The sequence below is a fragment of the Typopeltis vanoorti genome, chromosome 9, assembly GCF_054136105.1.
Source record: "Typopeltis vanoorti isolate ZY-2024b chromosome 9, IOZ_Tvanoo_1.0, whole genome shotgun sequence".
NCBI lineage: Eukaryota > Metazoa > Arthropoda > Arachnida > Uropygi > Thelyphonidae > Typopeltis > Typopeltis vanoorti.
In genome coordinates, this window is record NC_143557.1 from 15,875,345 (window position 1) to 15,903,021 (window position 27,677).

At 34.2% G+C, this 27,677-nt stretch overlaps 1 protein-coding gene across 1 annotated transcript in view; it reads left to right on the forward strand.

The window, feature by feature from the left end:
- LOC150102899 (tRNA (34-2'-O)-methyltransferase regulator WDR6) overlaps nt 1–27,677 on the forward strand; it is a 624,232-nt gene that overhangs the window by 250,138 nt on the left and 346,417 nt on the right. The window contains exon 11 of the mRNA XM_090398196.1: nt 20,518–20,672. Coding sequence (XP_090254322.1) covers nt 20,518–20,672 — 155 coding nt within the window. The remainder of the gene's footprint in view (nt 1–20,517; nt 20,673–27,677) is intronic.

Here is a 27,677-nt window from a genome sequence, read left to right on the forward strand (position 1 = left end):
AATTTTAACATTAATTCTGGATCTCATTTTTATAATTTCATACTTTTCTAATTCCCTTCTTTTTAATGTTTACTACTGTTGGGTGCATTTGTAATTTTTAAAGTTATTTTTTGCTTTATATATCATTTCTGCCAATCCTTAATATCTCATAATTTTCTTTTTTTCCCACTATTCTGTCATCAGTTTATGACAGAATTTTGATGGGAGTTAAAGTCAAGTCTTTTTACAAATTAGAAATCAGAGAGTAAGTCTCAAATGCACACAAGAAAGAGAGTGGAGGAAAGTAGTTGGACAACCATTTGTATTTATTGTAGAAGAATGTTCTATAAACTAAAGAATCTGTTTATAATGTATTGTGTATTATTTAAATAATGATTTGCAAGTCAGCATGACATCTGCTAAATAGCTTTTGTAAATTTAAGTTTTTTTGTCGGCTTCATTGCCATTTAAACAATTTTTAATAAATTCTTTCTTTTAAGGTTACACGGTGGTCAGCATTAATAGTGAAGAATTTATGGAGATACAACACACATGTTAGAATAATTACTTAACATTAGGAAAGTAACATTCGACTTTTCAACCTCTGTATTGAGGACATCATTAGGAAAAATACATGTACAGTCATATCCCGAAGTACGCAGTAGGTGGGACCAACAAAAAGCATGTAAGTCGAATTCGCATAACTCGGGATATAATTTTGCCTGTAATTTATATATACTAACGTACAATTGGGACCAAAGGTTTACAAAAACACCTATATTTTTTAAGAAATATAATCATAATTGTAGTTTTTTGTACATAAAAAAAAAAGAAAGTTATTTCGATGTCGATGGTTTCATAAAATCTAATAGATTCGTCTGATGGCATAATGTCTTTCTTGTCACACATAGCAAGCTAATGATTTTTTTATTCCTTGCCTTGTGGCTACAATTCATTCCTCATTAGAATCTATGTCCTCCATAATCTGTAAACCTTTCTTTTATGATTGTTCTTACTGTGGATTCCTGTAGATCAGGGATCATGAACCTTTTTGAACCAAAGAGCCATTCCACCAAAAAATTAAAACAAAATTTTGGGATCCGCAACTTCAATTTGATTTTTCCTGGTGACTCAAAGTTTTCAAAATTATCGCCGTGGTGTTTAGTTACCTTCGGCAGGGTTAACATTTAGCGGTATTTCAAATGTAACATAGTTCAGTTGTTCATGTCATAAAATTTCATGCATAACACACGTCACATGCATAGTATCTAGCACCACGAACAGGCCGTATCAAAAAACTATATTTAGTTGTTTGTATTAATTATTTATCTTTTAATTCAATATAAAAGAGCCACACTTTGTTCACCCCAGAGCCGCATGCAGTTCCGGAGCTGGCGGTTCCTGTCCCCTGCTGTAGATCGAACTTCTTTGCTAGCTCACAAATTTTCATTCCGTCTTCAAAATCCTTAATGATGTTAAGTTTTGTTTCCAAAATCAATGTTTGGAAATCATTCTACATTCTTGTAATGATTAATCCATGATTTTTGTTCTGGTTTGGATAATGTTTCAGCATTTCAGAAGCTTTGAATTTTCTTTCATACCAGGTTTTGGTGCGGTTTAGGGACTTGGTGCCTTTCTAGTCAATTCTGTGGCATGTTTGAAGTGTGTGTGGTCTGATAGGCCTGGTTTATCATAGTGGAGGTATTTAATGTATCATTTGTGTTCATCTTTTCTGATTGGGATGGTGCATCCTGTTTCCCCTATGTAAGATAGGTTACAAGTACATTGAATTTTTTAACTCCTGGGTGGTCCAGGTATGGAAGAGGATCTTTGGAAGAGTGAAGTAAATTTTTTAATTTTGTCGGGGAATTGCAGGTTGTCTTAATGTTGTATTTAAGTAGTGTTTTATCTATTCTTTCTGAAATGCTCCTATTGTCAGGTAGCTATGGCATTCTTGTAATCTTTTTTGTTTTTAGTGGCATTTTTATTCCCAACCTTCTGAACCATTTTTTTATTGCAGCCATTTTTTACAAATATTTGGTTAATGATTTCAAATTCTTGGTTCAGAGCTTGTTCATTAGATCAAATTGTTAGGGCTCTGCATTTGAGGGTGCTAATGACTCCTAGTTTTTGTGTTGGATAGTGGTATGTATTTTTATGTATGTATTGGCCTGTGTGTGTAGGTTTGTGATAGAGTGTGAAGGGGGATGACAGCCTGAGGAAAGATGTGATAAGCGTGTCTAGAAAAGGAAGAGAGTTGCTGTTTTCAATTTCAATGGTGAATTGATATGTTTGTGTTGTTTGTTCAGATGGCTTAGGAATATATTTAACGTTTTGCCAAATGACAAAAATATGATCACCATATCTGAGCCAGACTCAATACAGAGGTCATCATCAGGAAATTTTGAATGTTACTTTCCTAATGTTAAGTAAAGTAATTATTATAACATGTGTGTTGTGTCTCCACAAATTCTCACTATGAACTTTTAACAAAAGGAAATAATTTCTTATGAAAACCACAAATTATATGAAAAACTTGAACCCTCTCCCCCTTTTTTTTTTTTTGTTTATTTTTTTAAAGTATTTATGTGGAAAATTATTTGGCACTAGACACTGGAAATGTACAGCATAAATTCTTATATAACACTGCATATGTTTCCCTAATCCAGTTACCTACCCGATGGTGATTTAAATATACCTAAAGAAGTCCAACTGGCTACTTTTACTTCTTTTACTCCTTTGATACCACTTTCTTTTTTATTAATATTTCTTAATTTAATTAGATTTTGTTTGGCTTTGAATTTGCCTATGATCATTATATGCTGTCAGCTAAAATTCAGTTTAAACTGAAATAGCCAACATTAAATAAAACAGAAAATAAATGGCCTACAAAATTTCTTCATTACAAGACTACTGTACTATGCAACAGTATCAAAAATGCACTGATTTTAAAACAGAAACCACAGAAGTCAAATGACACAGAAGAGGAGTGGAAAAATATGAAGCAAATCCTGACAAAAACAGCAGTAGAAAACTTGGGAATAAAGAGTAAATGGAATAGAAAAAAGAGGACTACAAAACTAGAACAAAGAAATAGAAAATATAATAAAGAAAGAAAGTCACTATAAATGGCTAAATTCCAAAACAATAGAAGCAAAAATAGAATACAAAAAAAAAATGCAATTGCAAAATGAGAAGTAAGGAAAACATATACACACATACACACACATATATATACACACACTCGGTTCTCTTTTTATGCAGATTTTAAGTTATGTGGTATAGTACGCCCACAGATACGAGACCTTTCAACACTTCTGCGCATGTCAACAGAAGGAGATTCCATTCCGATAATAGTGTAATCAAATTGTTTCCCAAACTTTTCCTAAGACGGAGCACTTCACAAATCCTGAAATTTTCATGGAACACCTTCGTTATTTTGTAATATATTAATTAATTGTTAATTTAGCTGATTTATAATTAATTAATAATTGATTATTAATTATTAATTAATTTGTGCTGATTTTCATTGACATATCCCATTCTGATCACCAAAAATTTATATTATTATAAGTACTTACAAGTAAATGCAGACTTTCTTCTGTGTGCTGATAGTTTTCCCCTCCCTTTGTACATCCTGAAGATTGCTTTGTAGGCTGGAGGTGGATGAATCACTATCTGTTGCGTCACAAACACCTTGAATAAGAGATTTCTTAATACCAAAATTAAACAAAGTCCCTTGTATCTTATTCATATTAAAATTTAAATCTGTAGGCCTATTACTTTTAAAAAAATCACGGCACTACGATTTCGAAACAAGCACTTTCACCCTACAATATGAACTTGTGAAGAAAGTATTTAGTATTACTAGATCTGAGAACCGGATACAGACTGCCTTGATCTTCAATTTCAGTAGAAAAATTTTCTTTATACTCCCTTGCTGATTGGTCACTAACATTTGCAACACAGATGTCATTTCGTTCAATTTTGAGAATAGAGGATATGCCACATATTGTTGTAATCGGCTTGCACGCAATTTTTATACACGGCTTGGTCACTAACATTTGCTACACAGATGTTATTTAGACGTTCTGGGTCTGAGCTTTTCGACATATACATGAATGTTATTCTCCTCAGAATATTTCCACTATAACATATTTATTAATGAAAAATGCTTAGAAAACTAAAATGACAAATTCCAGGAGAACTTCTCACAGAACACAGTTTGGGAAATCCTGGGGTAATCAATCCATATTGTGGGATGAGTTTTTATTATTACACGGTGGAAAATTAACCTCTCTTTTATGGTCATTGTAGTTTTTAAAGTGGTAACTATTTTGCTTGTATAACAGTTGGAAAATTTTACCTATAAAGCATGGGATTTCGCGTGCTGTTGACCAATTCGTTCATCGCCGTTGTACATAATGAACAGCGTGTTGCAGCACATTCTGGCATAACGTGATAACGTGTAAGCAGTGAGTGTTGGTGAACTTTAATTTTGCATGTGAGTAAATATTTGTCTTTTTATTATCGAAAGTCTAAATTTTGCTAATTGTTATTTTAAAAATTTAATTTGGCCCAATGGGAGAAAAAAAGCACCAAAGAAAAGCAAAATCTTTGGAAACGAAAATTGCAATTTTAGATCGCTTAGCAAAAGGAGAGGGATCTACGGCGATTGGTAAACATTTTAATTTAGACGAATCTACTATAAGAGCAATTAAAAAGAATGAAGTTGCAATAAGAAAATTTGTCATTTCTGGCACAAAACTAAGTGGCAAATTATCATCTTACTCAAGAGATGCTTTATTAGAAAACACAGAACGAGCTCTTGTAATTTGGATTGAAGAATTAACTCAAAGAAGAATTCCTATAAGTGATTATTTAATTAAACAAAAAGCTCTTTGGTTTTATGAATAGATGAAGCAATTGGAGCCGTCTACTTCTGCTTCCCAGGTTGATAAAAAAATTTTCGGCTAGCAAAGGATGGCTAACCGGTTTTTAAAAAGGAATGCATTTCATAACGTGAAGATTACAGGCAAGGTTGCAGCAGCAGATGAAGAAGCAGCCAAAAATTTTCAAGAGAAGTTAGCAAAATTATTGAGGATATTGTCCTGATCAAGTGTTTAATGCTGACGAAACAGGATTGTTTTGGAAGAAAATGCCTAGTCGATCTTACATCGCAAAGTCTGAGAAAAAAGCAAGTGGATTTAAAGCAAGCAAAGATCGAGTAACGTTATTTTGTAGCAATGCATCAGGAGATCGAATGTTGAAACCCCTCCTAGTAAATAGATTTCTAAGACCACGTGCTCTAAAAGGCAAAGATCTAAAACAGCTGCCAGTACATTGGATGGCTAATACAAAGGCCTAGGTAACAACTGCTGTGTTTACTGAATGATTCAATAATTGCTTTGTACCAGAAGTGAAAATATATATGAAGCAAAAAGCTCTCGATTTTAAAGTTTTATTAATCGTTGACAATGCACCAAGTCACCCGCATTTAGAACATCCAAATGTGCAGGTAGTGTATTTTCCACCCAATACAACAAGCATTATTCAGCCATTAGATCAAGGCATAATTGCTACTTTTAAAAAATATGTTAAGCACACTGTTCAATTTATATTGGATAAACTAGAAAATAAATCATTAACAGTAACTGACATTTGGAAAAAAGTTTCTATTTTGGACTGCTTAAATCATGTTGCATCTGCTATCACTGAAATAAGACCACAAACTTTAAATTTCTGCTGGAAAGCAGCGTGGCCTGGATGTGTTGCAAACAGTGCAACCATGCAAACATCTACATTATCAGTTGAAATCATTACTTTGGCACATGAAATTGGTGGTGAAGGTTTTGATGCATTTAGCCAGAAAAATGTAGATGAATTGCTTGTGGATAATGCCTTAAGTGACGATATTATTGGATATTGATTAACTTTAGATGTCATCGAAGATCCAGAAAACAATAGTGAAGTGGAAGAAAAACCTGTCCCTCTCACTGCAAATATAATTTGAGAAGGTCTTGAACTGTGCAATAAAGTGGAAAATCATTTTCTTGTTAATGACAGAAATTCTGAATGAGCCTTTAAATTCCAATGTGAGCTGAAGAACTGTATGTCTGGATATCGTGAGCTGTATAAAAAATTAGTGAAATCATCATCACAAAGTATAATCACTGATTACATTGTCAGAAGAAAAAAATCAGCACAGAACAAAGGTGAAGCTAATTTTGTTTGTAAAGAACCATTGCCTTTACCATAAAGATCTGATGCGCTGACTATCTCTTCTGGTGATGAAAGTGATTTTGCACCAGTTCACAAACGTTGCTTAATATTGTCTGATAGTGATAATAATTCTGATTACAAAATGTGAAAAAAAAAAAAAAAAAAAAAAGTTACTTTTCAATAAAATTAAATGAATAAAGCTTTAAAACAAACTTAGGCATTCTTATTTTCCTGAATTTTCATAAACTTTTTTATGCGATTTTAGGTTTATTTTAATTCATTCGGTTTTATGCGGTTTTAGAAAATTATGGAATGTATCCCTAATTTTTCTATGTGTTTGGCCTTTTTTGTGCGATTTTTTATATGTGGTTTTCTGTGGAACGTATCTACTGCATAAAAAGAGACCCGACTGTATATATATGTATATATATGACAATGCACCATGCCCTTAATTCTCGCAGTGACATTGATAGGCTCTACCTGTCATGCAAAAAAGGAGGCCGAGGATTACTACAAGCAAAGCAAATTGTTGAAGAAGAAAAACGAAATCTGAATGATTAACTGGAGAAAACAACAGAGAAATTTTTAATTGAGGTAAGGAAAGAGGGTTTATTTAAACCCATGGAGACAAAATTTGGATACAAGAGAACCGAAAAATGGAAAAATAAGGCATTGCATGGAAACTACCGTCACAGCATAGAGAACAGCTCTGACAGCAACTTGAACTGGCAGTGGTTGAGAAATGGAGCACTAAAGAAAGAAACAGAGTTAGTAATTTTTGCAGCACAAGAACAAGCCATTAAAATCAATGTTATGAAAGCAAAAATACAAAAAATTCAAGAAGACAGCAAATGCAGATTGTGCAAAGAGAAGCAAGAAATGGTAGACCACATTATAAATGGGTGCAGCAAAATCGCACAAACTGAGTACTGTAAAAGGCACGATAATGTGGCTAAGATAACTCACATGTACATGTACTGTAAAAGTACATGTTTAAAGTATCTAAAGACTATTGGAAGCATAAAGTTGACCAAAAGGTGATTGAGAATGAAAAAGCTAAAATACCCTGGGATTTCAAAATCCAGACTGACAAAAGTTTGGAATGCAATACACCTGATATAACAGTGGTTGAAAAAGGTTAAAACAAGTGTGTTCAGCTTATCAAAATATCAGTACTAGGAGATAGCCAAATTTCCAAAAAAGAAACTGAAAAAATTTCAAAGTATTGGGAGTTACAAATCGAAGTTGAATGAATTTGGCAAAAGAAAACGAAAGTTGTTCCCATAATAATAGGTGCTTTAGGCGCCATCCCCCGAACACTAAAAAAACATCTAGAAGCACTTGAAAGTTAGATGTAAAAACCTGCAGTTGCAAAAGGCCGCTTTGTTCAGCACATCATTCATATTCAGAAGGTATTGTCACAATTCATAGGCCCTTGGGTAGGGCTTGAATTAGTGAAATATAACCAGCCTTTTACTTAAAGCTGAGGAAGCAAATCAAGCTTGGATGAATATTATATATATATATATATATATATATATAGAGAGAGAGAGAGAGAGAGAGAGTAAAATTTGGTTACATAACTAGAAAAGGATATACCTAAGCCCCAACAAAAACTTATAAAAAAATAAAATAGATGAACAAAGAAATAAAAGAAATTGTAGAATACAAACAGTAGATTTATAAAAATGGGACTTTTTTTCAAAATCTCTGAACTGATGATAATCAGTAAAATTTACAAAGTATAGAATGACCTAACGGAAAATATTACAATGTGTAATATTATTTGAGACTAAAAATACAATGATTAAGATAATAGGAAAAAACTAGAAGACAATATAATTATAAATTGTGCAGAAATGGGTGAAAAATTTAAAGGACAACTCCTGAAATTCTTTAATATGGTCTAGATTTCTAGAAAAGTTTCTAATTCTTAGAAAACAGTTCTGATTATACACAATGAAAAGGTAGAAAAAAGCCACCTTACTCCACTAAAACAAATTTAAGTTCAAGAGGCTTTTCCTTGAATCAGCTGCAGCTCCTACCAACTATCCCAACCTAAACAGATATGTTGTATCAGACTCCCCCCCCCCCCCTCATATGGGAAACCCTCATCTGCAGACAGCCCAAAGACCAAAAGAACACCCATCCGAAGCCAGTAGGTCTCATAATTGAAGGACTTTAGGTATTCTTGTATCTCTCGTGTTTTTCATCTTTGTTACTGAAGTGTGCCTGCATGCACGTCTATACAAGTGTATTAATCACTGATGATGCTAATTTAACTTTAGCATCATCATTAATATTTTATTTAATATAAATAAACATAATTTAAATATAAAATATAAATAATTTTATTAACAAATACGTCGTTAATTTCCTTAAACAATATACAATACTGGAGAATCAACATATAAGCCTATACACCTGGAGATGATATTGGAGCTATTAAGGTTGGAGTTGAGGCCACAGATGTTAGTAAAGTGGATGTGCAAAGCTCTGTGGGCATATATTTGACTGCAAGGGTCTTGTACGTTTCCTATGCAATGCCTGCATACTGTTCTCCATTGTAATTACTAGTGGTATCATTTGATATCAAACTGACTTGATGTTCAGTTAGTGTTATTATTATTTCGGGCAACTCCAAGGAGTCGAAAGACTCATCGAGGGAGGTCCTAACATCATGTCAAGAACAACTATTTGACATTCACACAGTATCTATCATACCTCGCCTTGAACTCATTCACTGTCATCATAGCACCCACAACAGACTTGAGCAGCTTATTCCACTCATTCACCACTCTAAAAGTAAAAAACCTAGCTCTAACACCCCTGCTAATCACACTCTTGTATGTATGGCTTCCATGTATGGCTCCTAGTCCTCCTGCCACCAGTCCTATTCTCAAAAATATCTTCCGGATTAATCTTATAGAAACCCTTCAGTAATTTGAATGTCTCAATCATATCACCCCTTTTCTGGCTATCAACCAATTTTTGCAACCCACAAATCTTCAACCTGTTCTCATAAGGTTCATTCCACAGACCTGCTATCATCTTGGTCACTCGTCTCTGGATCCTCTCCACCTCCTCCCCATCAAGAAGAAACCCTGGCACCCATATCTGGGCACAGTAGTCTAGATGGGGTCTTATCAAGGCTTGGTACAGAGGAACAATAACTTGTTTGTCTCTGCTTGTTAAAGTATTTTTCAGAAGCCAAGTGATTTGATGAGCTGATTTAGCCACTTTTGCAATGTGCTCCCTAAACTTCAACTCCCTATCCACCAACACTCCCAAATCCCTGGCCTCATCAATCTCCTGGAGTATGGTTCCACCAGTGTGATATACTGCTGCTAATCTTTTTACCCCAAAATGCATAACCTTACACTTTGCCACATTAAATTGACATCCATTTTCCTTAGCCCAGTCCTCCAAACTATCCAAATCATCTTGCAAAATTTTGAAATCCTGTGCACTCACTATTGCTCTACCCAACTTTGCATCATCAGGAAACAAGCGAACACCTCCTCTCAGATCCTTTCCTATATCGTTAATGAACAGATTGAAAAGTAGTGGTCCAAGAACAGAACCCTGCGGTACACAACTAGTCACAAGCCGTCTTTTGGACTCAACTCCTGAATAAACCAAATTTTTTCATGTAGTCCTGTGCACCACCTGAAGGTACATTTAGGCATTTGATGATGATGATGATGAATTATTAATTGCAAAGAGAATAGAGTTTCAAAAAGAAACTTTATTCTCTTTATTGATTACAAAATAAAGCCTTTGATAAAATTAAAAGACAAAAATTATTTAAAATATTAACAGATTTAAATATACCAAACCAGCTCATACAGTCTACTCAAGTAAATACAGGAAATAAAATAGCATTCAAATTAGAAAAAATATCAGAATGGAAAGTCATATCAATAGTAGTACAGGTTAGATGTGCCATTTACCTCTACTTTTTAATATATACATAAATAAAATTATACAATCTAGAAATCGTAACCCACTTGGTATACAAATAAAGATAGGTACACTACTATTTGTAGATGATCAAATATTGTATTAGGAAAATTAGAAGATTATTTAAAAAGATTAGTAAAATCATTAAATGAGATTTCAGAACACTATAACATGAAAATATCTAACATAAAGACAAAAATAAAGTCTTCTGAATGAGAAAACCTAATAAGAAGTAAAATAGTGATCGATTAGGAAATAGTAGAATAAGTAAATTTTTTCAGATGCCTAGGATGTTATTTATCATATGAAAATGAAAAAGATATATACATTAAAATACCAAATTTTGTTAAAGTGAATGACATAAATAATATATTTAAGCAGAGCCGGGCCTAGAGGTATTTTCAACTGAGGCAGGTGGATAAATTTTCGCCCCTATGTGTATAGTTTTTTATTTCTAATAAGTATTAAATAAAATTAAATAAATGATTTTGGGAACAAAATAAATTTATTAATTATTAAAAAAAAACAACGTAGTAATAGTACAATAGTAGTACGAACATAAAATTACACATATTAAAAATAAAATCACACCAACCTTAACAAAAGAAAAACAGAATAAGTATTACACATGAGATGAATTAGAATATTACAAATTTTTCAGTAATTTAATTTAATAATAGAGATAAAATAATAATAATACTTATATAAATAAATGCCCAATATAAAATCTTGTTTTAAAGTTTTACTTTTCTTGCTTTTAGTGAAGCCAATTCATCAATTATTTTATCAAAATTAATTTGTTTTGTAAATTCCTGTTCAATTGATAAAATTGCCTGCCATATTTGACAATTTTTCCTGAGCAAGTGATGATCTTAAATATGTTTTTGATAATTTTTAGTTTACTGAAACCTCTTTCACCAGAAGCTACAGTAACATGTAGTATTAGGACTATTCTCAGTGCAACTTCTAAATTTGGATAGGACGGAGCTAAACTATATTCATGAATCATTTTTAAAAGATCTAAACTTGTAGCTGCATTAGGGTCTGGAATTAACGTCATTGCCTGATTTTTGAAACTAATTATTTCTGATAATAATTCTACAGAATTTATTTCGTTTGGATATTTCAGGGATAAACCACAAGCTGCATTTTTTAAATTTTCTGTTTCCATCGACTTTAATTTTTCACCTGTTAAAAATTCGAAGTCAGACGAAATCCCATATAGTTCCCATATCTCCATCTAAGTTGTGTTATTAAAATAGCTATTATTCCTTTCATTTCTACTGTAAATAAATATTTATCATTATAAGGAACTGATTGCTGAGATTGATCATCTAATTTAATAATTTGGCTTCGTTTGTTTTCAAAATCTGTAGACAATTCCATTTCTGAAGCCAAATTTTCACTCTTAAAAAAAATATTTTCCCACATGGTGTCTCTCATTTGCTGCAAGGAATTAGATAATCCTTCTATTAAACGTGAAGCTTTAATTATAGTTATCATTTTTGATTGCAAAGCTTTGTTTATTTTATCAACTTGCAATATTAAATTCCATGTAGATAACGTACATAAGAATTTAAAATTTATTTGTTTCAATATGTTTTTAATTTCAGTGCATTCATTTTTCAAATCAATTAATATTTTATACACTTGGAGTATCTGTTGTTGCAATTCCTTGATGGCATTTGTTCTTGAGGCCCATCATGTGTCTGTATGACCTTTTAAAGTTGTTTTTAATACAGGCATTAGTTTATCCCATCTAGTCGTCGAATTCACAAAAAACATATAAAGTCTCTGAACGATTCCAAAAAATATTATGTTAGCATTTGAAGAAGCAACATTTTTACAAACCAAATTAAAGCTGTGAGCCGCACAAGGAATGTACATAGCTTGTTCATTTTTTTGAGAAATTATGGCTTGTACTCCATTATAAATACCTGCTGTGTTCACCTCATTGTGATATCCTTGACCTCTAATGTTTAGAATATCGAGTCCATCTTTTTCTAATTTATTGACAGTTTCATAGGCTAAGCCGCTACCAGTTTTTTCTTTTATCGCTATAAAATCTACAAAGCTTTCTTCAATTGTAATAGAATCATTCCTAATAACTACATATCAAATAATTTGGCACATTTGTTCATGATGCGATACATCAGGTGTACAGTCAAACATCAAGGAAAAGTATTTTGATTCTTTAATTCTAGAAAGAACTTCAGTGCGAACATGGTTTTCCTAAGAGTGAAAAAAATTCATCTTGAATCTTATTAGATAAGTATGTAACAGACCACTTCTTATGATAAGCAACATGTTCTGCGATGGTCTTGTATTGACTTATTAATTCAGTCAAGTTTAGAAAAATTCCTGCATTCTGATTACCAATAATTTCTTCTGTACCTCTAAGAGGTAAATTATTCTTTGCACAAAATAAAATTACATACAACACAACATGTAAAATACTTCGCCATTTTTCCTTTTCTGTTTGTATTGCTTTTTGCAAAAAATTGTCTATAAAACCACCAGTTTTAAGTTTCCTTTCAAAGCATTTCTAATGGAGATATGCGTTGCAATGAAATACAGAATTTTCATGATCGGAAATTCGATTTGTATATTTCCAATCTTCAAATCCTCGGCTTTAATTGCAGATGGCAGAATCCGTTTTACCTCCTTTACCAAAAAAGTATACATGGAAAACAAAATATCAACATAGATATTTTTGAAAAAATGAGCCATTTACGATGGACTCGCTCTCCATTGGTACATTTTTTAAAAAAAAAACATTCTTTTGAAAATCTCCTGCCATGCTCTGAAGCAGATTCCCTAAAATCTGCATTTTCTTCTTGTTCTGGTCCATGTTCAATTAGAACACATCTAACTTTATCCGTAATAGGCGGCCATGAAGGAGGATTGATTGACTCGGGTGAACTGCTTGTATTTGAAGTACTCGGTTTTTCTAGCCAATTTTGCAACTGTATTACCCTATGTTGATTTGTTTCATTTCTATATTTTTTCTTCTTTTCCTATATTCAGCACTGCTGGGTTTTCTTGACGCCATTAGTTCACCTGAAAAAGAAAAATTATATATTTGTAATGTAATCACTTTTGATTACATTACAAATAAAAATGGAAAATAATATTGCAGTCGTAATATAATGTAACATACAATGAAACATTTTTACAAATTTATATAATAGAAAACTTACCTTAAGTTTAACATATTTAAAATAATACCTTCTGCTCGCTGTCATACTAGCACACTGCACAAATAATGCGTGTTAATGTACAATGAACATGCCCAAACTCGCATACCATACCGCTTATTAGGGCGATATCATATGAGGAAAAAAGAGTGTATCGAGTGAGAGTGTCCGATGCAAATTGTTAGTTTGCTTAAAGTATTTGATGAACATTGCAAGATACGTTTGGCTTTTTATTTTTTTTAAATTTTGTAAGTTATTAATTTTCATTTTTCACCAATTTGCCGCCCTTTCCCATTGTTCATCTGAGGCAAGTGCCTCTTTTGCCTCACCCTTTTCCTCGCTCTGTATTTTTTAAGCCATTCCTGGTATTAAAACTTATCAGAATCAGACTATATAATGTCCTGTCTAAATTAACTTTATTATATGGAAGTGAAACAGGGACCATAAAACAGATAAAAAACAAATTCATACAGTAGAAATGAATTTTCTTAGTAAAACTGCCGGATATACCAAGTGAAACAGTAAAACAGATGTAAAAATTTTACAGTCCCTGACTATAAAACCAATATACAAAATGATGGTACAACATGACAAAATTTCATGCCGGCTGGGGCGTTGCCCGGTTAAAAGGCCCCATTGTTTTCGCCAGGGAACCAGGGTGAGCAGCGAAAAGTCAGTTACTGGAACAAACCCGAAAACACACCCCAACTCAATATCACCAGAGTTGAAGATCGGTACTATAAACATAAGATGCCTGAATGACAAAGAAATGGAGCCAGCTGAGGAATTAGATGAGTACCAGATTGATGTAATAGGGATGACTGAAACAAAAAAGACAAAAAATGGTGAGATCTTTCTGAGTAACAAATACAAAATGTTATATTCAGGCAATGACAATCAAGGAAAAGTAGGAGTAGCCATAGTATTCAACACTAAATACGAGGCTAATCTTCTTGAATGGCATGCACTCTCAAGTAGTGTGATGTGGGCAAATGTCAGAATGAGGAACTGGACAATGAGACTTATTTGTGCCTATGGTCCCACAGAAGGCTCTACTAAGGTAGAAGGGAAAGAATTTTTTGAGACTCTAGAGAAAGCTACTGACACAATGAAAAAGGAAAAGTTGGTCCTTGTTGGGGATCTAAATAGCAGAGTAGGAAGTAATTGTGAGATATACAAAAATATTTTAGGAAAATTTGGAGAAAACAGCAAAGCTAATAATAATGTTAAATACCTTGTTGGATTTCTGCTCAGGACATGGACTGGTTATTACTAACACCATGTTCCAACAAAAAACTGTGCACAAATTCACATGGAGAGAGAAGAGGCAAGGAATAAGAAAAGTCTCATTGACTATGTTATTGTCGATAGTGATGTTTTCTCCATGGTACAGGACACCAGAGTGTACAGAGGATTCCAAATTGGAAGGGATCGATATTTAGTGTCGAGCAGGATAAAATTGAATTTCATATTGAAAATAATATCATGTAAGAAAGTTTTAAAGCAAATGAAAGTTGAGCAGCTCTCAGATGTGAGCTGTAGACTAAAGTATACAAATATTATTGAAGAAAAAATGAAAGAGTTTGAGAACAGGAACCAAACCTGGGAGATTCAATGGCAAACCTTGAAGAAAACCCTGATTGATTCAGCCAGAGAGGCATGTGGTGAGGTTGTCTGCAAGGATAGAAAAATCAGAACCCCATGGTGGACACAAGAAGTAAGAGGCATTGAAGGAAAAGAAGAAAGCATATCAAAAGTTCCTGACAAATAAGTCTGCTTGTGCTCTTAGAGAATACAGAGACAAATGTAAGAAAGCTGAAAACTGTGTGAAAACATAGAAAATAAATATGAAGAAGATGGCAGAATATTGTGGAGGTTGTTGAAGAAGCTCAGAAATGGAGGAAAGAGTATTGTAAAAGGAATTAGAGATGATAACGGTGACATGAAAATAGGAGAAAAAGATATCCTTGAAGTATGGAGTAATTAATTTGAAAAATTACAAAACGAAACAAGCAGTGATATGACATCGGTAAAAAACACTCAACAGGCATACAGTTCAATAATACGTATCCATACTTGAAGTAGAAAAAGCCATCAAAAGCCTGAAATGTGGAAAGGCAGCAGGAGTAGATGATATTTGACCAGAAATGCTGAAGTATGGTATAAAAGTCTTACGGTGGCTGCACTGCATAGTTCAGAAGGCAGGGACAAAGGGACGAATTCTCGATGGTTGGAGTAGGGCTCTCATAGTACCCATATATAAAAAGGGAAATAAAACTGAATGTGAGAATTACAGAGGTATTTCCCTACTGAGTTGTTCCTAGTAAGATTTATGCTAGTATACATGAGAAACGGTTGAGAAGAATTGTTGAAGAAAAGCTTGGTGAAGAACAAGTTGGATTCAGGCCAAATAGAGGCTCTCAGGATCAGATCTTCACTTTACGACAAATAGTTGAGAAATCATGGGAATATAACAAAGATCTGTATTTAAGTTTTGTCGATCTGGAAAAAAGCATATGACAAGGTGCCAAGAGAGAAGCTATTCAATACGTTACAGTTATATGGTGTCAATGGGGCATTATATCAAGCAATGCTTAGTCTTTATTTGAGTTGTAAGTCAGCAGTTAGAATTGAAGGAAGTACAGGAAGATGGTTTAATGTTAAATCTGGTGTGAGACAAAGATTTACATTATCCCCTCTGTTATTCATTATCTGTATGGATCATATTATGAAGGAAAGTGGTATTAAACATGATATCAAAATTGGAGATGTTAATTTCAGCTCTTTGCTTTATGCCGATGATGTTATACTTGTAAATAAATCTGCTACAAGTCTGCAAGATTCCCTGATTATATTGAATAACTGTTGTAATAGATATGGTATGAAGGTCAGCAATAAAAAGTCAAAGACAATGAAAATCATGCCTAAGTAGAAATGTTTTTGTTGTTCCACATGTTCTCCGTTCACAATGCAGTTGACATTTTCAACAGTTCTGCCTATTTTATTATTATTATTATTATTATTGTGGGTGACTCCAGGGAGTCCTTAGACTGTGGTTAGCAAGGGTGTTAGTGTAAGAATGTATATAATGTACGCGAGCCAGTACTAAAGACAAGTAATCGGAATGGGATAGTTAGAATAACGTATCAAGATAGAGGTGGGACAAAAGGAACCTCTGCATTTCATGTATACTAATGACAGGAGTATTAGGAACAAGAAGGAAGAATTTTTGGCTGTGGTTGGCTCTTCCTGGCCACAGGTTATTAGCATTGGTGAAACATGGATGACGGAAGAGGATATAGTTAGTGGGATAGAATGTGTAAGTTATAATGTGTTTAAGAGCGAATGAGAGAATAAAATGGGGGGGGGGAGTGTTATTGATGAGAGCTGATGAACTGCAGCCAAGGAGAATTGAAGTTGTATTGCAGGATAGTGAAAAGAGCTCATTTGAGGCTATTTGGTGTGAGATTGTGACTAGCAGAACAAAATATACAGTTGGGTGCTGCTATAGACCAGGTGATGCAATAAATGTTGGAGATAGTATGCATAAACAAATTGATGAAATGAGTGGAAGGAGGATAATTATTATGGGAGATTTCAACTATGGTAACATTGATTGGAAGGAGGAGAGGGCACGTGACGAAGGAACTGGATTTTATTCAATTTATTAAGGGATAACTATCTGAGACAGCATGCAATAGAAAATACTAGGGGTTTGAGAGTGCTTGACCTAGTAATAGGTCAAGCACTCTCAAAGAATTTGATAATTTGACTGTAATGAATATGACCATGTTGCCACCTATTGGTAAGAGAGTGATCATAAGGTCATTCTACACCTTTAGCCACCTGGGAGGTGGCTAAAGGTGTGGAATTTTCAGTTAAGACAGGGTATATGTGGAATTACCGTGCTGACAAGTATGACAAGCTTAGGAGATTGCTTGGTTCAGTGCCGTGGCATGTAAACCTGCAAGGCTGGATGTCAATAGAGCATGGGAAGTGGGCAAGGGGCATTTACAGGAGGTTATGGCTGATTGTATATCTAGGGTCTGAATAATAAAACAAGTAGGGGTTAAATGGATGAATAACACCATTAAGCTTGAGCTGCAAAAAAAGAAACAACTGTGGAGGGAATTTAAAGAGAAAGGTGATCTGCAGGCACAAGAACAGTACAAAGTGCAAGCCAAAAGGGTAACGAGTGTGGTAAGAAAAGCAAAAGCGGATTATGAAAGTAAACTATCTATGCAAGCTAAAGGGAATCCCAAAAAGTTCTTTAAATATGCTGCAAGCAAAAAAAAAAAAAACTGTACACGGCAGAATGATTTTAAGGAATGCCGATGGTAAGGAGGTCACTGAATCAGTCGATATAGTGGAATTACTGAGTGAGCACTTTGCAGGAGTATATCATCCAGGTGGTGACACTGAAAGAATGAAGGAACCATTAGTTTATGCGGGAATTGTGGTGAATGAAGTGGAGGTGAATAGTCTATTACAAAACCTTAATGTGAATACATCTGTGGGATTGGATGTGAGATACTATGCAATACATCTGTGGGATTGGATGGTATACTGGCACGGGTCTTATGTGAAGCTGCTAAAGAATTATCAGTGCCCTTGACCATGTTGTTTAATCTGAGTCTTGGATCTGGTTTAGTCCCGAAGGGGTGGAAAGAGGGGAAAATAGTTACTCTGCATAAAGGAGGATCCAAGACTACTGTTGCAAATTACCGACTGATCAGCATATCAAGAGTCGTTGTCAAGGTCTTGGAGAAAGTAGTCAGGGGAAAAATACAGGAATGGATTGATGAAAATGAGATACTGTATGGGGGACAGCATGGCTTTGTGAAGGGTAGATCATGCCTCAGTAACTTGCCCAAGTTTTATAACACAGTGATGGCTGAACTGGATAAGGGTAATGGTTTACAGTGATACTGCTGGACCTGGCTAAGGCCTTTGACAGGATACCACATGGAATTCTAATCCGTAAACTGCAACATATGGGAATGGATATAGGGTTGGTGAGATGGATAGGTGGGTGGTTGATGGCGAGATATCAGAGAGTAGTTTATTCGGGAGTAGAATCCAAAAGACTGCCTGTGACTAGTGGTGTGCCACAGGGTTCTGTTCTTAGACCACTACTATTTAATTTTCTCATTAATGATATAGAGAAGGATCTAAGAGGAACGGTTCATTTGTTCACTGATGATGCCAAGTTGGGCAGGGCAATAGTGAATGCAGAAGATGTCAAAATCTTGCAGGATGATTTGGATTGATTGGAGTTCTGCGCTAAGGAGAATGGTTGTCAATTTAATGTGACAAAATGTGAGGTTATGCATTTTGGGGTGAAAAGATTAGCAGCAGTATACCACATTGGTGGAACTGTACTCCAGGAGATTGATGAGGCCAGGGACTTGGGAGTGTTGGTGGATAGGGAAATGAAGTTTAGGGGACACATTGCAAAAGTGGCTAAATCAGCTCATCAAATTACTTGGTTGCTGAAAAATAATTTGACGAGCAGAGACAAGCAAGTTATTGTTCCTCTGTACCGAGCCTTGATAAGACCTCATCTTGACTACTGTGCCCAGATTTGGTCACCTAGGTTTCTTCTTGATAGGAAGGAGGTGGAGAGGATCCAGAGATGAGTGACCAAGATGATAGCAGGTCTATGGAATGAACCTTATGAGAACAGGTTGAAGATTTGTGGGTTGCATAAATTGGTTGATAGGCAGAAAAGGAGAGATGATTTAGACATTTAAATTGCTGAAGGGTTTCTATAGGATTAATTCAGAGGGTATTTTTGAGATCAGGACTGGTGGCGGGAGAACTAGGGAACATCTATGGAAGCTGGGCAAGAGTGTGGTTAGCAAGGGTGTTAGAGCTGGGTTCTTTACTTTTAGAGTGGTAAATGAGTGGAATAAGCTGCCAAAGTCTGTTGTGGGTGCTATGACAGTGAATGAGTTCAAGACAAGGTATGATAGATACTGTGAGAATGTCGAATAGTTGTGTGGACATGATGTTTAGGGCCTCCCTCGATGAGTCTAAGGACTCCTTGGAGTCACCTGTAATAATAGTAATGATAATAATAATAAAATAGGCAGAATCATTGAAAATGTCAACTGCGTTGTGAACGGAGAACATGTGGAAGAAGTCAAACATTTCAGCTATTTAGGCACGATTTTTAGTGAAGATGGTAAATTAAATATGGAAATAGACAACAGAATCAACAAAGCTGGTATGGTAGGAAGTCAATTGAATAAAATTATATGGAGTAAGAGAGAAATTAGTCGGAACACTAAATTTGCTGTATACATGACAGTGTTCAAACCAGTTTTAACTTATGGATCTGCGCGCTGGGTCAGAAGTAGAACACTTGACCAAAGACTAGAGACCGCAGATATGAGAGTCCTGAGAAAGATTAGAGGTGTGAACAGATGGCATCAATGGCAATATCATATTAAAAACGAGGATATTAGTAAAGAACTTGACATTGTCAGCATTCAGGAATGCGTTAGCAGAGCTAATCTCAGGTGGTAAGGTCACTTAAACAGAATAGGCGAGGAAAGATTAGTGTTCTCAGTAAGGGTGACAGGAAATGACCCAGAGAAAGAACAAGATATAGATGGATTGATACAGTACAAAGTGCCTTAGATGATAGAAATATAAGATCTGATAATGTTGGAGAATTGATTTGGAGGAAAATTGTAAATAGGAAATTAATAATGATATAAATTTTTAATGTAGTACTATCATATCCTGTACACCCCCTTTTATAGTCATCATCATCAAACCTGCAATGTTGACTATAAAACCAATTAACTACTATATAAGCAAATAGAAACAAAAATGGACAGCATCTAAATTGAATAGACTGTAGTAGACTACCAAAAATACTGTACAGAAGTAAAATGAATGAAAAAAAAGAATTGAAAGACCAAGAAAAGCAGTGGTGTGAGATTGGAATAGGCCACTTGGTCTAAAATCCATGATAGAAAGAAGAATTAAATTTTATTTTTTAAATTCATTGCTACAGTTGCACACACTTTAGATTTTTTTTGGGCAGCTACAGTTTAATGGTGATTGTAATTAGTTTATGCCTAAACTAAGTCTACATGTTATTTGAAAACATACCTTATTTATTTATTTATTTATTTATTTTCAGTATTTTCATGTCATATAACGTAAAGTTGGAACAGTGGAGAATAATATTGAAAGACGAGGTATATTCTTCATACAATATAGTAGCACCATCATTTTTTGATTCTGTAATTGCAATAGGAGGTATCACTGGAAAATTGACACTTTTATTCTTTTGTGGTAGGTTTATTCATCCATAAATTATCTTAAATATCTGTATTCAGCAATTAACATTTAAACAAGAAATTGTCATATTTTATATGTATATGTAGATTGTTTTTTTTATGTGACCCCATCCACAGTTGTTAACTTGTAGGATGTTAATACTGTGAGTGCACTAAGGATTTTTTGAAATATTATTTACATAATCCAGAAACCCTACTCGAGAGACCAAACATGACATTTTTTAAAGCCACTTCTGACCTCACTAAGTAGGGAAGTGGTCTCGCTAAGCAATGAAATTGATCTCCCACCATTATAGACAATTATAGACAAACTGTGCTTACAGCAGGATTTGATCTCGCAACCTGTTGATTTTTTTATTCAATTCTTCTTAATTATAACGGAGAGCCAAAATCAAGGTTGGCTTACCAGTCTTCTGACACACATATCAAGATATTGAATGTGACAAAGTTTTCTATGCTTTATTCGATTAAAGAAGAATCTAGCACCGTCGATAATTCACTTTTTTCCACCCAAAACCAGGGACTTATCTCAGCTGGATCAGAAATAAAACAGTTAATATAGAGACTGGAGATCATAGAAATGAGAGTTCTGTAAAAAATTAGGAGAATAAACTTATGGCAGAATCATATTAAAAATGAAGATATTAGGAAGGAACTTGATATTGGTAGCATTCAGGAATGCGTGGCTTGAGATAATCTCAGGTTATATGATCAGTTAAAGAGAATGGGAAAGGAAAAGTTATCAGAATAGGCATTTGATGCCAGGATGGCAGGAAAGACAGCAAGAGAAAGATAGTTATATAAGTGGATTGATGTAGTCAGAAATGCACCAGGAGAAAAATAAAATTATATTAAACAGCACTGAAGTCCTGATGGGTAACAAATTAATTTGAAAGAAATTATTGATGTTAATTAATAATAATGTAAACATTCATGTAATTCTATTGTATGATCCTCTTCAGGATCATCTATAACACTTCAGGATGGACATCGGGAATGTGATAACAATACTATTAAATAATTTTTAAGTTGTTTTAGTTAATTGTCCTCTTGTAGGTGCATTGATACAAGGTATCAGTTGGTATCAGAGCATCAATACAGGAACATTGATATATGAATGAATACTATAGCAAATGTTTGGAACTCCAGTGCGTTAAGAGAATTCTAACTTCAACTTAGCTTATTTCAATCTTGTTTCTTTAATTTATTATCATGTCATATTTACCAGTTAGAGATTCCACCGTAGTGCTAACTTCTGTTATGCTGTCTATAAGCTAAAATATCCAACACTTCTTTTCTAATAATACCTTCATTTGTAATAGGTTTCTGCCAGTGATGCCATCTGTTCAGTCTGCTGATTTTTTCCTTAGAACTCACATATCTGTGGTCTTCAATCTTTGTTAAATTTCAATATTTTTAAGTCATACCATTTGCAGAGAAAGGAGCGACCTATTAACAATTTCTTGAAAAAGTGCTGATTGCATTCATTGTGAAGGACAGTGTGGGGAAGGCTGTTTCAGAGAGAAGTGGATGGAATGAAAGAAGATGAGTAGCTGGTTTGATATGTTTGGTGTTGTTGAATCCTGTGTGGATGAAGAACAGTGGTTGCTCATGTTGATATATGAATAGAGGAACGTACAGAATTGTAGTGACCAGTTTGGTGGAGCAATGAAATTCATCTCCCACCTAAGAACAGTTATAGATTTAATCTCATGGCTTGAAAGTCCATTTAAAAGAAAAACATAATGTAGAACAGAGCACCCAGAAAGAGTTTGGGTGCAGCACTGCAAATGTTTTAGGGTTCAGATATTCTGAGGTTAGTCTGATTTGGGGTTTAAAAAGGAGTTCAGGAATGGGCAGGAGAAAGAGATGTAGTGTTGAATGAAAAATAATACCCAAGTTTTTTGGAGTCTGAAGAGTATGAATGTTGATATGTTTATGCCAGGATAAGCTAGATGTGAAAGTCCAAGAAGAGAAAACTTATCCTAGAAATTGGAACATTATCAAAAGTAAGAGGTAGTGAAGTAGGATCTCTTTTCCAGGTAACAATAAGACTGTGATTTTGATGGTATTGAAATTCATTAGATATCTTCACTCCACTTATCAGCATTTAAGACGTTAGTTATGAAAGATCTTGAAGCTTAAATCATCAAAACTATGGATTGGAAGTTTGAGAGAAAGACAGAGAGAGAGAGAAGGGGGTAGGGTCATTGACATATAAGCTTAATAGCATGGTCAAGAATGCTTAACTTTGGGGTATTCCGGTATTGGTAAAGGCATATGCTGAGAGGAAGTCAAATGCCTTTGAAATATCAAGCTCTTGAACTTTTCCATAGCTTTCCATATCTGTGTCCAGAAATGGTTAAGGTTAGCAAGGATGCCTGCTGTGTATAACAAGAATACAGAATCCTTCTTGGTGATTACTGATTAACTGATGGTCCCTTTGGTAGTGAAGAAGCTGCTTGTTGATGACCTTCTGATGCCTCTGAATGGTGATGGTGTATATTTCTAATGTTTGTATTGATGCCTCAAATGTGGATTTAATGGATGTGGAAGTGCATTTTATTTTAGAAAATGTGATGTTATTTTGCCTTTTTTTTGAGTATGTTTTTGTTATTTTTCCTGTCATAGCTCCTGACCAGGGAGTGCTTAGACTGCAGTGTAAAAGTAATGTAAAAGTAGCTTTGAACAGTTCATCCACTGCATGCTACTATATTTAGACTACCTCCATGCATGACTTAGCAGAGAAATCAGTAGCAGGATAATCAGGAAATCACTAGCTGATTGGGAAGTTTCCAGAGATGTTACTGTCAAATAGGTCTCTGTGTAGAATATTCATTGGAGAATGAATATTCTCCAATGAATTGGAGAATATTCTTCAATGAAGGAGATTTCGGCTCCATAATTTATCAGTAATAATAATAGCGTGTTGAACATGCTAAGCAATGCCGTTACCTGTATTGCATGTGAGAAGAAATTAGGGATCAGAAACTAGAATCCCACTCTAGAGAAAACAGCATATCATGACAGTAGCCACTTTATTCTCAATTATGTAAGGTGGTGTTTCACCATGTGATGGACATTATCTACCAACGTAGAGGTCCAATTGGCAGTTCCTGTGACTAGGGATGATAGAAGGCAGTAATACTCACCTTGTAATAGCACCTTTTGGGACAGCAGGCAGAGAGGCTATATGTTGTGCAATGCCAGCCCATCAATGGCCCAAGTTTATGATGACAGCAATTATTTAATTCGATGATAAACAATCTTGGAGATTTTTATCAGATTCATTTACACTGTAACAGCTAAACTGATGGATTTTATTGTTTTACCATATTTAACGTGCTCTAGTTTTTTGACTTCTCTTTATAGATAGGTTATATTTATGACTTTTCATAAAATAAGAGCCTATCTATAAAGAGTTCGAAAAGTTATGTGCCATTATAACTAAAACTACCATATTGGTCAATGTGACTAGGCACTACTGGTTTACATCTTAGACATAAGAGTTGGGATCTGTCTGAAGATATGGACTCACATCTCTTAGGGAAAGACTTGCATTATTACATGGGATATACAGTATATCCATTCAGTTGCTTATTGCAATCCTGTTTTGACATCATTATTGTAATTACCGTATTTGCTAGCGTATAAGACACACTTTTTTTCTTTGAAAATAGGTCCTAAAAACAGAGTGTGTCTTATACGCCGATACCTCAGTTTTTTATTACTTTCGTTTCTGGAAATTTTCTCTGTTCCGAGTTAAGTTACGCGATTTCTTTCTTGCTTCCTTGCGGTGTGTGAGAGAATTTCAGTTATATTAGTTATGTATTCCAGTTACTGTAATACATTATAGTATTTCAGTTATGGATAGATAACATTTGGTTATCTATCCATAAGGTGCTCTGGTGGACTGTTGAAGAATCCTGCCCTGCTAGTATGGGATCAGTTTCATTCTCACAGAACAGAAGATGTTAAAAATAAACTAAAGGAATTAAAAACTCAGTTAGCTGTAATTCCAGGAAGTCTAACTAGTCAGCTTCAACCTTTAGATGTCTGTATTAATAAGCCATTTAAGGGATTTATGAAGGAGAAGTGGAACACTGCATCCATAAGACTGCTGAATGCAGTCTTCAGATTTTGAGGTTACACCATCAGGAAGAAGGAAGAGGCCTATCATTTTGCAAGTTTCTGAGTGGGTCAAAGCTTCATGGGATGCTATGAAAACTGAGACAGTGGTTAAATCATTTAAGAAGTGTGGCATTAATAATGCACTGGATGGTACAGAGGACAATTTGTTGTAAGAGTATTCAGATTCTGATTTAGAAGAGGTTTCAAGTGTCTCTTATTTAGCTCTGGAGATGAATTTCTGGGTTTTGATGAAGAAAATTAAAAGGTGGGTACTCTTTTCTAGTTAGATTAGGTATTTGTTGAAAGTAGACCTACTTATTACTTTATATTTGAAATACTGTAAATTCATTAGAATATTCAGTGATAAAGTTTTTTTTCCTAAAAAATGTGTACAAAAAAGGGGGTGCGTCTTATAGGCTGGTGTGTCTTATACGCCAGCAAATACGGTACTTTATACTCCAGAAACAACATTTTCATATCGATTCAATGTTTTGTTCTTCTCAGTGCATTAGTAAATGATTCTAACAATGTAATCAACATACGAACTCACACCTAAGCAGGCACTGAATGCAAATTTATAAAAAAAATTGATTCTGAAGTTAAAAAATTGTTAAACAGGTTTGATTCTACAGATGTTGCTTATCAACATCAAGTCAAAGGATATTCTATCGATTTGGAAAGTAAAAATAAATTTCTGACAGGAAATATCTCTTGTAAGTTCTTTTAATCTTTCTGTAGTAAATGATGCAATTACCTCTGAAGAAAGTGCATGTAGAAAGTTCTCACTCTCTCGTTTTTCCACTTTAGCTTTCAGTGAACATATTTGTTCACAGTACTGAGATGATGCAGTTTGGCAATCCATTGGTTGTGGAGGTTATTTTATTATACTGGTAGAACAGCAAAATAAAATACTTTATGAATCTCCCAAATTTTGCTTTTTTATGCAACATTTAAATATGTACTGTGGTTTGATAAATACCCTTTGCCATTTATTTACAGAAGTTGCAATCCTCAAACACATAAAACCTTGTATTGAAGTTGCTTCTTCAGTAGTGCATGCAACTGGAAAACACGACTACTACTTAAAATAGGTTTTTTTTTTTTTTTTCATATTCTCGTGGGAGCTAAAAATTAGGGGTTAATTGTTTGCAGTATACTACTTAGGGTCCACTTTTTATTTTTTTTCCCTCCCTAAGAACCAATGTCTTGATGAAATAGGATTCACTGGATCATGAAATAAATTAGATTCAGCATCAAATTTACCAGGAAAACATTATTGAAAAATGATAAATTTACTTCGGTTTCTGAGCTATAGAGGAAATTTATTTAACGTTAAACAGTATGTTATACACCAGGAGTAAATCTTAACTGTAGATGAACAGTCATATCCCACAGATTCAAGATTCAAGTTTTTTCACTACATGACTGATAAAGCCAGTAAGTTGGCAATAAAATTTTGGCTTAGATTTTTAGAAAGTATTTTTAGAGAGGTTTTAGGGGATATCATTCCAAATGCAAGAACAGTATTGCATTGATTAGATGAATTTATGATTTCTATAGAGTTGATAGATATTTTGCAGTGCTGTGAGCAAAAGAGAAAATCCAATTTCTTTGCTGAGTAATGTAATATGATACTGGCATTAAATATTAGATGCTAGATTCATCCCAGGAAGAGAGGGCTCATCTTTTCCAGAGATTTGATTGTTGGCAAAAATTAAAATAGAAGAGAGTTATTTTTTTGAGGAAGAAGATAGTATTTCGTGTTAATTAGCATTGACATTAAATAGGCTATCAGAAACCCATTTTAGAATAGTTAAGAGATAGCTATGAATTTTACTACTTGTATTACCAAAAAATATTTCTTTCACTGAGATAGCTCCTAATATCACTATCAGGTCTACAAATGGATTGTAAAGGCTTTATTTGGTGATTTTTAGATCCCATTCAGTTTGTAAGGTTTATTACAATATTTTATTTTATTTTTCTTAACTTTTTCGATTTGGTTGGTTAAAAAGCAGTAGGGAATAGATAGTAGTAAGACTGACATGCATATATTTTTATTTATTTTTTAATGAGTTCCTTTAAAGCATTTGTTTCAAAATTTTCCATAAAAAGGTTGGCTAAAGCTGGAGGGGGGGGAACCCATGGCTAGTCCTTCTTTTTGTTCCCAATATTTGTCTTGATAAATGAAAAAAGTGTTTTCCATGCAATGTTTGTATAGTCCTACAATGTCCAGTGGGAAAAGGTTTTCAAGAAGACCCACTGTCGTTTCTAGGTACGTCGGTGAAGAGGCTGACTGTATCGAAACTTGCTAAGATGTTTGAAGGTCCTATATTTATATCCTTTACCTTTTTGAAGAAACGTAAACTGTTCTTTATAAATGATTCTGTTTTTCCTATGTGTGCTTTTATCATGTTTGTCCGATATTTTGCTAAATTTAGGTCGGAAAATCTCTCCCATCTACAATTGGCCTCAACGGGATATTTTTTTTATGTATTTTTGGTGCTCCATAAATTCTTTGGACCAATGGATGTTTTGATGATAGAGATCTTTTTAATTCTTCAGGCCAGTTAGATAAATTTTTAATCAACACATTAGTTTTATTATGTGCTCGCCATGTGGGATCTCTGTCTAGGGGTAAATAGGTATTGGAATCCTCTAATAGGATGTTCATTTTTCTTGTGTATTCTTCTGAATTCATGATTACTGTTGCATTCCCTTTATCTGCTTGATTATCATGATGTTTTTATCTTGTCTTAATTCTTTAAGGGCTATGGATTTCACTTTAGGTAAGTTTTCACTTGGTACTTTACATTTTAATAATAATGCTGAACTTTGTGTGTGGATGAGATCTGCTGAATTCTCTAGG